Source organism: Trachurus japonicus, chromosome 5 (assembly GCF_045865225.1).
Source record: "Trachurus japonicus isolate A0001 chromosome 5, Traja_1.0".
Taxonomy (NCBI): Eukaryota; Metazoa; Chordata; class Actinopteri; order Carangiformes; family Carangidae; genus Trachurus; species Trachurus japonicus.
In genome coordinates, this window is record NC_140911.1 from 27002955 (window position 1) to 27017151 (window position 14197).

Below are 14197 nucleotides of genomic sequence, written 5' to 3' on the forward strand. Positions count from 1 at the left end.
ATAGAAATGTGTGCAGTTAGGACATACTGTCCTCTTTTTGTTTTTAGAACACATAACAATGGTAAATGAAGAACAGATAAACATGTATACAGAGTACAGAAAAATAAACAAACAAAAACACCCTTCCGTCTAAATACTACTTTATATTCAGATATGCTCAAAATGTCCCCCCCAATATATAGCTAGCTGATTAAAAAATAAACATTTAAAAATAAAAAAGTATCCCATGTGTTAGCAAATTTACCGGTATATACAGCATATATATATATAGGGGAGAGTGGGGTAAGATGAGCCACTGGGTAAGCTGACCCACCCCTTGTTTCTAGGAAACTATAGGAAAAAGTTAGCATGTGACCAAATATTTGGGAGGCAAGCATCATTTCATGGAGTCTGTGAAGATTAGAACCACGTGAGTAAAGTGGTTTAGCATTTATGACCAAAAAAATCATTTTTCACTCTCAAGAGTGAAAAATGATGACTCCATGGTTACGGCCTTGGTTGGCAACCCATCTGAGAGTTGTCGATACATACAGCTAGACCCAGAGACGTCTTCTCATTTCTTCATGGCCCACACAGACACAGAACACCTGCACCTGCGCAGGTACAACTACTCTGAAACTGCTGACACTGCAGCTTTACAGTTTGATGATAGTATGAGAGCCTGGTTGAATTTTTGAAAGTAAAATCTAATAACACAAAAAGACAGCGTAGTCATTGTTTCAGTGTTAATTTAATCATACAAATGCTTATTTATAGATACAGGGGGAAAAAGCTTTATTTTGACAATTTCTCTTCAGATAAATGTGCTATTTTCAGACTATGTAAACTTTCATCTCATCCACTCACCGTGCCACCCATCTCAAGTCCACACATAGTCACAAACTAAAACTACAGAATGAATCCAGCAATATTCAAATTTCCTCATCACCTCTCGCACACAAACACACACAAGCAAGCTCACAAGAGGGAAGCACGCACTCACGTACACACACACACACATGCACGCACACACAAAGATTGACGTGACTGAAAGAAGCAACGCATAACAGTGTATACTGTTTGGGAGAACTGTCAGCTGACTCTCGGTACAAATACAAAAACAGCTGCAACACAGTATGCTGGTGAATTTTACAAACAGGTACACATGATAGTAAAGGGAACAGGCTCTAAATGTAAAGAATATCTTCTCTAGATGTTCTTAATTAGTACTAGGACAAGTTCTGATAAATTAAAATTGACAAAAAAAACTACAATTAATTCTGTTTGCAGGAAATACCACCTTAGAAAAAGAACCGTAACACTATCATGAAGTTCTATCGACAACCTTTCCCATGTTATTTCTAAATGCATGGTCAACTTCACTGTTGGGCATAATGAACATAACAAAAACTGAAGTAACAATTCATGGTGTGACAGCAGACAAACTCACTCGCACATGTACAAAAACCTAAATCTGTTTAAGATCAGACACTGGTGCAGATGTTTAAGAATGAAAAACTTTATGTTTAATAACAAAACTTAAAGCTCTGAAGAACATAGGCATTTTGTGTGAAGAAGAATTAGCAAAAAAAAAACAAACCAATCAAACTTTCTGGAATCCTCACGATAAGTCAAAAAAAAAAAAAAAAAAAAAAAGAAATCACTACTTTTTCCTCATTAGTAGTTGTGGACAGTATTGTGCAAATAGCAGTAACATAACATCAGTGCTAACAATGCTGATGCAAACCATTTTTTTTTCATATTCAAATCCATCTCACTACCATCCAACTACAATTCACCACCTCTTCCTCACAATGGACTCAGTTGTGTCAAGGCAAAGTTTGGGTTGGTCGTTTGATTTTTTAGCACCACCTGCTGGCTACGAACGGGACCTTGTGTTTTGTTTTGTTTTTGCATCTGCAATGCACAATATGACAGCAAATAAATAACATAAGGGCAACGAAGTGACTCGGTTCATCCAAACGGTGCAGAACAGCTCAACAATACTTCAGAGGTACACACTTAGTAAAGCTCTCTCCGTATTGATGTGTGTGTGTGTGTGTGTGTGTGAAGAGACACGTCATCTTTTGCCCAAGTAGTATACACCATTGTTATGTCAGTTAAATCCAAAGAGAAATCATGAACATACATGCACGCACACACACACACACACACACACACACATACATACATACATACATATATATATTTATATATATCTAGTACACATACTGTAGACATGGACTCAGACTACAGTCACTCACCAGGCAAAATAGATTTAGATGGCTTTTTCAACCCTTCCTCATACCTCACTGGCTCAAACTCACTTACATCCTTTTGCGCTTCAGCATCTAATTAAAGCGAAAACTCACCCTTAAAAAAAATATATTAAAATAAAATAGAAACAAACGCACACACACATTGTCCCATGCAGTCTGAATCAAGCACCAGCAGACTGTGTCATTTCATGACAGCACAGATTAGTGTCTTGGTTCTCTGGACTTTATCTTTGGGAAAGGTGGGGTTCCTACACAGGGATCATCCGCATTTCTCTTTGCATCTTTACATTTCTCTTATTTCCTGTATGTGATTACACCGAGAATTGTGTTTTTACTTCAGTCGCACAGAGACGGGCTCCTTCATGTAAAGGCTTAGATTTTATAACTACACTTCAAAGTATGACGGGAAACACTGAGCCTAGGTAGAGTCTCGTTCTGGATTTGACAGACAGTTTTTTTTTCTCAAAAAAAAGGGTAAATAGTTATGCGTCAAATGCTTAAGTATAATTTAAAGAAACTCTCTTTACAATGAAGCAGTGTGAGTGTGTAAATGTTTAGATGATGTGGGTCAGCAACCAAGGTTTAAGGAGCCAGATTAGTTCAACACCAGTTAAGACAGTAACAGTTTGAGTGATAAATGTAATACAAAGTCAGACATTGGTGGTAACCCATACTGCTGTCAGCCACAGGTTCCACTGTTGTGTCAATCGAAAAAAAAAGAAGAATGAGCTCAAACATAACAGTAGAACGATCATATCATATGATTACAGTATGTTCGGTATAAGCTTTCTCTCTCTGAGAAGCGACTTTCGCCTTTTTTTTCGGACTAGATCACAGGATATTTGAACCTTTGTGAGATTGAACAAGGAAAATGTTCAAATGTAAAGGAAAAATCCAGCAATAACCTGTTACGACTTTTCTGACAGCTCTGAATCTTCTGACTTTTCGACTACAGGAATGCAACAAAAGCACAAGGATATATCCAAATTTTAGACTGCGGTATCCTTCAGTGGCCCAGAGGCTGGTGCAAATAAACTGTTTAACATCCTACATTATTCATCAGATTTATGTGTGAGACTGGTGTAAGGCTGTCATCTTGAGGAGTTTGAAAATACTCCACACACTTCCTCTCCATATAAAAACATACATCCCACAATTTTCTGTATCTTTTTTTTTTTTTTTTTACAAGGCCTCGAAATGATCTATGCTCACTATTACGTTTTGGACTGAGCTCCAACAATTCCTCAAACATTATCAGATCTGTGTAGGAACCCTGAAGAGAACAATTGCCCATGGGAATACCAAACTGTATGTAGATTGTTTAGGGTTGATGTTTCCCTTTAATTAGCTGTGTTTTACGGTGGAAATAAAAAATAGTCGTGTGTATCTATTTTTTAAGGGTTTATAGCACTCTTAGATGATGCATTCACACATGCGAATCCGGGTGTTGATGTCAGGTGGGATGTTTCACTGAAGTAGATGTAATCCGTCACTTCACTGTAATTTGTGTTTCTGTGGAAAGGGCCATGGGTTTCAGGGAGAGGGTCGTCATGAGTCAGTATAAAACAACTGTTCCTCCCCCCCTCCTCCAACTCCTCCGCATTTAACCGCTCCCAGGGTTTCAGCTCATCATCTGCCATGGGGGGGGGGGTCTTTGTCATTCTAGCTCTGTCCAAATGGATAGGGTCCGTGAATACCCTGCAAAAGAAAACCCAACAACAACAAATGAGCAGGTATTAGTTTAAAGCCACGCCTCTGTCTGCTGTTGTCATCAGTTTCAGGGTGGTTGTAGCTGTACTTGTTGGAAGTGGCTCAGTTTCCACTACACAGTCACGGCACGGCACGGCTCGGTAAAGGTGCTTTTAAGCCAGGGACACACCGGCCCGACCGTCGGGCCCCGTCGGACGGCGTCGGGAGCTCGTCTGTTTGGTGTGTTCCTGGCTTTAGACTACAGCTGAGGGCGGGGGTGATCGCGGGGCCGCATTGTCCGTCTTTTGTTTGTCTCGTTTTTCTCTCCTCTCGTCAGCTCCAAACTCACTCGTCTGCACCTCGATTATGGACCACAGTGTGGTTTTACACACAGCATCATTTAACTCGGGTGAAGGAATAACAACAGTCTTGGTACAGATCGGCGGTCGCTGTTGCCGCTCTGTTTTTGAAATTTCCGGGTTTGATTCTCATGTCGGACGTAGCGCTTGTACTCTTCCAGTGACGACGCTCTGCCCAATCAGTGGAAGGCAGTCGGCTGACGTCACGTTTTAGTATCGCTTCGGCTCGCTTGGAACCAGGGCCGAGGCGGTACTAAAATAGTACCTGGTACCAGGTACTAGGGCTAGTGGAAAAGCAAAATAAGCGGGCCGTACCGTACCGTACCGCACTAGTGGAAAAGCACCATAAATGTCCTTTTGAATTAATGATTTATTTGAACGGTATGGGTGATTGATTGGCAAAGGAAAGTGGTTCTCAACAGTCCCGTTTATGGCAATGAGGCCATTATGTAATGTAACGACAATGCGGCTCCACCGAAGAGATTCAGGTGGTTCAATTGAGTTAATGAGTTGTTACAATGGCAGGTAGGTGCGGCAGGGATGAAGCACTTTTCCTCAACAGAGATCACACTTTTGTTTGAAGGTTTTTCCAATGCATGTCATAATGAATCAACAATCTAAGAAATGCATAGCTGAGTAGAAGCAGTACTCACGTGAAGGTCACAGCAAATGTTAAATCAATATCAGAGATGACGTTAATTTAACAAGACTTGAAGTCTTGTTAAACAGTCACACTCGCAACATCATTTCGCGGAAATGATCATTACACACCCGATAAACAAACAAGAAATGAAGAAATGACTTTGCTTTCTTAGCTTTCCTACTAATGGGTAAAAAATGGTGCCAATGGGAAGGTCCTATTGTTGCCACGGTGAAAACTGTTCTGTGTTAAAACAACAAAGAACTCATATGAACAACATTTGCTTGTTTTAATTGTTTGTCATGTCCATGCTAGCACTGAAGCAACACCTTTCCCAATGCACTTTAATGTTAATGAGGGTTTTGCGATGAGTTAATCAGGTTTATAATATATATTATCTTACTGTGATTTTGTTTGATATCCCCCTTTGTGTTTCCCCGGACAGTTTGTATGTGGTGGAAGTGAACCACAAGTGTTTTTTTGTCAATAAAACGTGTGTGCACAGCCTCATAGAGTCAGGTGCTGGTAGGCAGCAGGGCTGACAACAGAAACCTGTGGTTATTCAGAGCTTTGTTCGCTCTTGGTAAATAGTAAAGTCAGTGATAAATTATTTGCAGGTTTGTCACTTCAAGGAAACAATTTCACATTATACATGCTGATTTTAGTCATGGCTGTAATACTATTAGTAACAGTAAAGTCTACCAGTATGCGGTGGTTTTTCAATTAAAGTTTATGTTTTTTTGTCATCATCACTGACTATTGTTTTAAGCCAGACTGTGAAACCCAGTTTTTTGTTGTCATGGCTCAACATGTGATGTAGCTTTACATTCAACTGCTAAAACTGAGTTTCTCCCACTAATAAATAATTAACATGGTGCTATTTAGCAAGCAATGTTTGCAACATAACATTTTAGCAGTTATCACAACATGTAGCTGACGTCAACAAGCATTCAATTTCATTAAAATCTCATTTCTCAGATGAGTAGCAATTAACCCCAATGGTAAATTCAAGATTAAGATTCATCCTCTGACGAACATGTGAAACTCTAGGTCAAATGAAGGGACTGTGGATTTCTAACATTAATAAAAAATAACTAACCAGGCCATAAGTATCCTCTTTATTTCTTGAGCATGAAGATGAAAAGAAAAGCACCCATACTACTCTCTGATTACTGGAAATCATGTGGCCACCGAGTGTACTCTAGAGTCAAAATGAAATTGATGCTGTCAGGATGAGTTCCTCATCTCGCTTTCAACTGTTTTTCCTTCAGTTTCACCTTTTCACAATTAACAAGACAACAACTTTATCTCAGAAACTGATCCAAATGCACAGCTTCCAATCAAGATACCAAGGAATTTGGAACGGATAAAAACAATTGCTGAGTTATGTTGATTACCCCATGAACTTCCATTGACCAACACTAAATTAGAGCCAAAAGTGTAGCGGTATTAATAGCGACCAAGGCAAATTCCTCTTGGCCAAAATCTCTAGTTATTGACAAGGCATATCAAAATCTAACAGACAGACTACGATGAAAACTCACTGAGCACATTAATGTTCCACAGAGAACGAAACCCTCTTGCACTCACAGCCAGCCTCAGGCCAAAGTTTTAATTTTGCGCATAACATATCTCATTATGTCAAAGGCAGAGTGTCATTGAACTTACTGAGCGCGTTCTTGGAAAAAAAAAACCTTCTGATTTAAATGATCTGATGAATTTCCTAGCGGCACCATCCTCAGGCCGAAATTTACAGTTTTTACTAGGCCAAGCTGAACAGACCCTGACAACGGTCGCTTTGTCCAACACTTTGATTTTGTGCGGTGGAATGAACGTCACAGCAAAATAGTATAGACCTAAACCAACAATGATGTTACCCCAAAGGACGGCCACGATGCATCACATCAGCCAGGGGGCATGTATGTATACTGTGAATGGATGCATCTGTATATGTGTATTTATGTCTTGTTTTGTTTAATGACGCTGCCATAGGATGACCAGTAGGGGTGGGAGAAAAAATTGATTCACATAAATATCGCAATATCTTTTTCGACAATTTTTAAATCGATTTTTTTTTCAAAAATCGTTTTCTTTTTTTTGAATTTTTTTTTTTTTTTTTGAATTTTTTAAATATTGTGCAATGTGCATCTGTTCGCCTTTTTTACACAGAGAGTACAGGTTTAGAAAAGGGTTTAAGTTCACTTTATAATGGAGTATGTTAATTTGTAGGCTCCTACAGTATTTGTGTGCTAAAAATCGAGAGAATCGGCAATATCATAGAATCGCAATTTAAATCGAATCGCCATCCAAAAAATCGTAGAAGAATCGAAATCGAAAGCATATCGTCTCAGCCCTAATGACCAGTGTCATCATGCAGTATGGTTATGAGCTGAGAGTTGTGTTGGGGGGTAAAACATCTGAAATTTGATGCATACATACCTGACCGTAAGTCACCACAGAAAGATTAGTTTGAAGACCATTTGACGCCCTATTAACAGCATTATGAGACAGTCCATTTTGATCTTGCTGGATTGGCTCTTGCGTGCGTTCCCAGGGCCCGCCAGGATCTCGGAGGCTGTTGTCGGTGCCGTCGTGCTTGTTCTTCTGTGGCGAGGCGAAGGGGTTGAAGTCTCCCTGCACGTTGCGTTGGGGCTGGGTGTTGAACTCTGTCTCGAAGGAGGACAGCTGCTGGGTCACTCCGAGAAGACCTCCAACTTCTACACTAAGAATCACCCAGATGACGTCTGTGAAGACAAGCAGCACACGCAAACATGGGCTGACTGGATGATTTACACTCTGATAAAAACATGTTGATTTTTTTGTGTTATATGAAGGTTAACTATGTTTTCTGTCTGGTTTGTCAGACAAAATACATTAAAGGGATAGTCCAGCTTTTTTGCAGTGGGGTTGTATGAGGTATAAATGGCCAAGAGGTACACCATCTGCAGTAGAAAGATCTCTGCTCCCCCCACTGAGAAGACACAGGCAGCACACTGTTTTAATTAAACAATTAATCAGATGTATTTTCCAGCTGATGCGTTGTAAATTTTTACTTTATATCGTTCTCTTGAACTGATGTATTATTTTGAGACGGGACTTCTCGAAGGCGGCGAAAATGGCCATTTGTACCTCATACAACCCCACTTCAAAAAAGCTCCCTTTAAGATAAGATTAAAGATACACAACAAATTTCCCCTAGGGAATTAAATAAAGTAATCTTTGAAAAAATAAAAAGCAATTTGAGGAGTTCACACTAAACTCAGAGAAAGTGTGCTGGAACTGTGAAGCAAAAGACTTCACAGATTAGTGGAATAATGAAAATAAAAGTTAGTAGCAGTCTTAATTATCATGCTATAAATACAGAAATAAAACCAATATTTTTTCCTACCTCCATAAAATAACCCAGTAGCTGTACACATCCTCCACTGACCCTGGTACATGCCAGGAGCTGTGGGACTTCGCATCTGCACACTCACATCTGATATTTCCTGGGGGTCTAGAGACTTCACCATCACTGTGTTTACATGCCCAAACTGATCACCACCGATGTATTTGAGACAAACTCCAGGTGGCCATGACTCTGCACCTGTAACATACAAGGATCAATCAAAACCCAGTTCAACAACAAAACCATGTCCGTGTCGTGTTGTCGTGTCTGTGTGCATAAACAATTAAAAGGCAAACCTGTGTTTTGTATCCTCCAGGTTTTTGTGAACGGTGTATCTGGAGGAACAGACTCTCCTTCCCCAATTGTCACGTCTTCAACAAAGGACATAGATGGCGTGTTGACGTTGGGGCTTTCAAAGTCATAATATGCACCAATAGCAGCCTGAAGGTTCCTGTTAGAACAGAAAATAAAGAACATGTTATCAAAAGCTGTCATTACGACAGTAAGTCTGACCAGTACAATATAAACAAAGAGTTGGCTGCTGAGTCAGGGGGCTGAGCCATGGTCTCTGACAGACACGCTGATCTGCTTCCTCACAAACTACCAACTACTTAATCACACATGACAGGCCCCCGCTCTCCTGATACAGTGAACAGCACCGACAATTACAAAGAAAATCCACCCTAAAATACTATTTATATGTTGCCAAGTTCATTTTTGTGAGTTTCTTTTCAAACAAGTTAACAAGTAACACACAATGGAGACTGTACAATGTAAATATCTTTCTCATGGACATTTAAATGTTCCTCGTACCAGCATCTCTAATTAAATTATTTGTTAAATAGTACTATCAGTAATATATTTTAGATTGCCAGGAGATAGTCAGCAAAATACTGTTAGATTTATAAGTAATATGGAAGACTCATGTATTTTCTCATCAGTAGTCCATTTGAGACGAAACTACTGCATCCAAGGCCAAGACTTCCTGATATGATGTATAAGCTCCCTGAAGAGCAGCGTATATGTGTTTTGTGTGATCTTGATATTGTTGAAGATGTATTTCGTGTTTCAATGCTTTCTGTACAATGAACTGAAAATATCCTGGTTTGAAAAAGTTCAGGTGTAGAATCCTGACTTATTTTGGATGCTCGGGTGTTATATGTTGAGTTGGTTTTTCAAGGACATATAATGTCCTAGCCAGATTTATTGAAAAAGGATAGCCACTGCACTGAGACAGAAAACACTGTATCCTAAATAAGACTACGTACTATCATTGTTGTGTATATTTTGGGAAATCCTCCGTATGCTGAAATTTCATTGCATGAGTAATGGATGCCTAACTATGAGAAGGCCTTTTTAACCATCTTTGAATGTCTGTATTGTTTAGTGTCTAAGGCTAATAAACTAGTTTCCATTAAATGTCCAATCACATCTGAAAACAAATGTGTGGATAGCTTTTCTAATTCTAAACAGATTCTTATTATTATCATTATTATTATCTGAGGTTAGTCTGCCCTCAAGAGCACATGAAAGAAGGTTCATGAATGACACCCATGCTGGTTATTGTGCGCGATTATATCGCGGTAACTTATATGTCAGAAGTTAGTTATTGGATGTGATGTTACCATGATTTATAAAGCTGATTAACTTGGTGGTTCATGGTTTCTTTGAATTATTTAGGTTCAACAGAATCAGATGTGTTTTATTGCCAAATAATTATTTCACCAACAAGAAATTTGTCATGATATATTGTGAAAAGTACAAGAAAGGGGAATTGTTGAATAAGTACAAGTACAAACATACAACAACTGAAATGAAGACAAACCTATAGTCAATAGGTGAAATGCGGTAGCTAGGTAGCCTACCCTGTTTACTCCTGTTTTTCCTTTGCTGAGGGTTTTCCTGCACAGCAGGTTCGTACTGTGGTGTGCTTTATGAAATTATGAAATGATGTACTTGAATGTGTGATGTGTGAAGTACAGTTACTGCCATAGGCTATTTTTATATATTTTCTATCCTTGAAATGTTTTTATTGTGTTATTATGTGTTCTGATGTTGTGAGACATGTCTATGGTGGTGAAACCAAAGAGGAATTTCCACTCTGTGGATAATAAAGTTTTCGTATTCGTATTTGTCAATATATGTGCATAATATACACTTACTGCATCTCCTCACCAACTACTCATGACACAATAAGAGTATTAGGATTTTTATTACACAGGATTTTATTGCAGCTCCAGATTCTTAATTCAACCAAAACTAAAATCAGAGCCAGTCATCATCACCTGATGATGTCATCAGACAAAGAAACACTAACTGTGCCTACATGTTTTGTTTTTTTGGCGGGGGGGTCTTCTCTGTTTGGAGGAGATGAGATCAACCCTCAACAAAAAGTTTGATCATCAGTTGATCAGACACACCGAGCCCACTTGTTGTCAGCCGGTGACAGTCGTTGATCACGACTGGTTACGTCATCAGCCTAACGTGAAGCGACTGCCTGCCTGGGAGCGAGTCTTCCCGGAGAGCACGGTCCAACTGGCTCCCGAGACTATTATGTAATATGGCAGATAATCTACCCCGAGAGGTCCCTGCCCTTAAATGAGCCTGCTAGGTAGTTAGCTCGCCTGCTGCGGTTAGCTTTTACACTTATTTCACCTGAGTGCAGATCACAATCTGGATAAAACTTCAACGTTTCACTTCCGTTTGTCCCTGAGACAGACGTTGGGAGTGAACTCCACTTCCCTGCGTGCTCTCAGCTTTAAACATTCACTGCCTATCTGTGTGTGTAGCTCGTGGTTGTTTCGTTTCTTTTTGCCATTTAAACACGAGCTAAGCAGCTAATTAAACAGCTAGGTTAGCGTCACGCTGCTGTCCCACAACAACAGGCCCGTCGCATCCCCGCTCTCACCAGTTGGTCATGTCCAGGAAGAAGGCGCAGCCGGCCGGGTTGAGCTGGAAGCCCAGCAGCCTCTGAAACTCCGAGATGAGGACGTCCTTGTCCGTGGTGCCCATGCAGCTGAACTTCTGCATCAGTTCCGCGTCCACGTCCATGTCCGTGCCCTCCATGGGTGGCGGGTGTCCCGTGACGGAGACAGGGTAGTACCGGGAGGGAGGGAGGGAGAGGGGGGGTCCTCTCTCAGTTTAGTCCGAGGCCTCGTCCAGCCATAACAACCAGCTCAACAACAACAACCGTCAGTGCGCATGGCACGACCACGGGGACGGGGTTTGACGTTGCAACAGCCCGCGCGTCACCTTCTCCAATCACGTAGTGGGCGTCGACGTCATCTGTTGCTATTTGCAGCCACATTCTCATTGGGTTATCAATGAAATACAGGCTGCTGCTCTCAGCTCAGCTCAGCTCACCACAGATATGGTTAATATTGGATCAAATATTTGCATTGGTACATAAAGCACATATGGATGTGTTGGGTGACAGAGATACAAAATGACCTCAAATGACACATCTGTGCACATCTGTTTTGTCTCTGTGGTGGTGCTGGTGTTGTGTTTCTTTTGACCCATCTTTATTTTGAGGTCTTTTTGCTGCAGCTTTGTAGTTGTCTCCTTGTGGTTGTGTTCTCTCTCTTTGCAGTCATTTTTGTCTTTTTTTTATAATGACCACAACGAGACATGGGAATGGGATGACCACTGTTGTTACTGTGTGTCAGCTGTGGTGGTCCTCTTGTGGTCATGTGTAATCTCATCATTTGAAACAATTATCTGTGGGCCTCCAGCTCAGTAAGTGTTTTATATTGTTGAAACTCTATCTCTGATAGACAAATAGATGCAAACCTGTCGTACAGTCTGACTTATAGTGTCTTGATCCATGCTGGAAACCCAGTGTGTTGTATTTGTGATACCTATTGTTTTGGTTAAGAGCCTGTTCATATGTGCAATGCAGATCTGGTAGTGACATTTTACTCCTTCCCTGCAGCACGCAGGATGTGGGCTAGGCAATTGGTTTCCTGCTTTGCTGAGGTCTGGGGTTGTTTGGAGTCTGGGCAATGAAAAGGCACAGATCTAAGTATTTTCCTCACTGTCTATGTGTGGTACACAATGGCAGGGATGGGCGACTTTCACTGTAAGACTAACATTGCCTCCTGTCCAGCCGTATAGGTGCCATCATGTTTTCTTCTTCATTCTTACAAGAGGGGCAGTTCACGTGGGCCAATATCAGAATCTTACTGGAAGATCAAGTTGGATATGGTGTGAATTTATTTTGTCAGAAATATGATTGCATACTAATACTATTGCAATTGACCAATAAGGGCATACACTGATAGTAATAATTCCATTTTTACAGCCTTTGATAGGTTAGTAAAAGTTTGCTTTAGCCTTTTTGACACTTGCCGAATTACTAAAGTCGATAAAGCCGACATGTTTTGGAAGTATTATTTATTTGTTTATATTAATATTTATCATCATTAGGCTATAGCTATCTCAGTGCAGGTTTGTTATTGATTCCAAGGCCATCGCTCCCATAAGACTATGTGATACACCCAAGCTTGTACAACATCCTTTTAAAAAAAAAAAAAATTAAGTTAAACTACATGATGAAAAGATTCTGACTTTGACTTAAAGAGTTTTGCCATTAAATTTATAGATTCTAATTTGGAAAATTATTTATATTCTCTCGGATAATGTATTTTCTTTGGACATTTGAAAGCTCAGTAAGTGGCGCACTTACTTTATTCAGAGCTTTTTGAATTTGGTTGAAACCATCACAAAGAGAGACCTAACTCTCCTCCAGACGGCCTAAATAATGAAGCACCATTTTCTTTTCCCACTCTGCTAAATATGCCATTATCTAAGATGAATATAACTCCCCTTGAGAGTACCATTCACCTCGAGACCCTCAGGTAGCTCATTTCATCTTTGTTGATAAATTCCTCTTGAATAGAGAGTTTTGAGTTTGCTGAAGAATTGCAAACTTGATGTGATTATTTAAACCCCCTTTTAATTCCTGCTGGGGAGACACCCTCATGGTTGCTTTCTGAAAGGTCTTACCTACATACCTTTACACAACAGTTGCTGATTCATGCCGTTGTTGATTCAATCAGTCCAACATTTAGGTGTTATCATGCCTTCCTCAGTAGGACAGCCCCTTCTCTCTCATTCTTCCTCTTATCCCAGCATCATCATATAGAGTGATTAATAACCCTTTAACTAGCCTGTTATTCTGTGTCCCTTTTCAATATGGTAAAGTGAAAAAGCATAGTTTTAACCAAACCCTCATCAGAACCACTTTTGTGCCTTTGAGCAAGGGCTTAAACCCAGAGGAGCTGCTTAGTGGTCAGGTCAGACTGTGTTGTACTGGGCAGCTCATGTGTAAATGTTTGAATGTGATCCAGGTAATTTTGAAATAGAGCCCCCTCTCTACTCTTTTCTGAATGAATAAAGGCGAAACAATAATGACACAACCTCATCTTTATTTGTTATCACTTTTTTGATATCAAAATTTAGACTCAGGAATGAGTAGCCTGCATAGCTGAGTGCCCCTTCCTAAAACCATTTAGATATCACACAAAGTAGGCTATCTATCATCTGTTGTGCAATAATGAATCATACACATTAGTGAGAAAGTTCTTTAATTTTAATAAAGCAAATAACAACAGCTGGCAATTTCTGATTAACCAAACAGTAGGCTACAATCTTCAACAAAATGTTCTTGATTTTTTTTAAATGTGATTTCCTTTAAAGATCGTAAAGTGGACTGAGTATAACTGAAAATATTCAATACAAACATATTCCGGTGGCTTATTTACGTATTCATTGCCTATTCAGCAGAGAGCAAACGTTGCGACTTCGAGGCGGAACTGAAATAAAGTAGTCCTCGTATCAGGTGGGAACGTTTATTGGTAAC

The 14197-nt window shown here is 39.9% G+C and overlaps 1 protein-coding gene across 1 annotated transcript; it reads right to left on the reverse strand.

Moving 5' to 3' along the window:
* Window positions 1-711: 711 nt before the first annotated feature.
* Window positions 712-11521, reverse strand: ilrun (inflammation and lipid regulator with UBA-like and NBR1-like domains). The gene is made up of 5 exons (XM_085777075.1): window positions 11243-11521; window positions 8631-8785; window positions 8335-8532; window positions 7386-7690; window positions 712-3956 (listed from the first exon to the last, which is right to left on the reverse strand). The coding sequence occupies exons 1-5, from the start codon at window positions 11398-11400 to the stop codon at window positions 3921-3923; spliced, it is 852 nt and encodes a 283-aa protein (XP_085633201.1). The 5' UTR covers window positions 11401-11521; the 3' UTR covers window positions 712-3920.
* Between the last annotated feature and the right edge of the window lie 2676 nt (window positions 11522-14197).

Coding starts and splice junctions, on each gene's coding strand:
- ilrun (XM_085777075.1), bottom strand. CDS start 11,400: ATGGAGGGCACGGACATGGACGTGGACGCGGAACTGATGCAGAAGTTC. Junction 8,786..11,242: donor TTCCTGGACATGACCAACTG/GTGAGAGCGGGG, acceptor CTGTTCTAACAG/GAACCTTCAGGCTGCTATTG. Junction 8,533..8,630: donor CTGGAGGATACAAAACACAG/GTTTGCCTTTTA, acceptor TGTATGTTACAG/GTGCAGAGTCATGGCCACCT.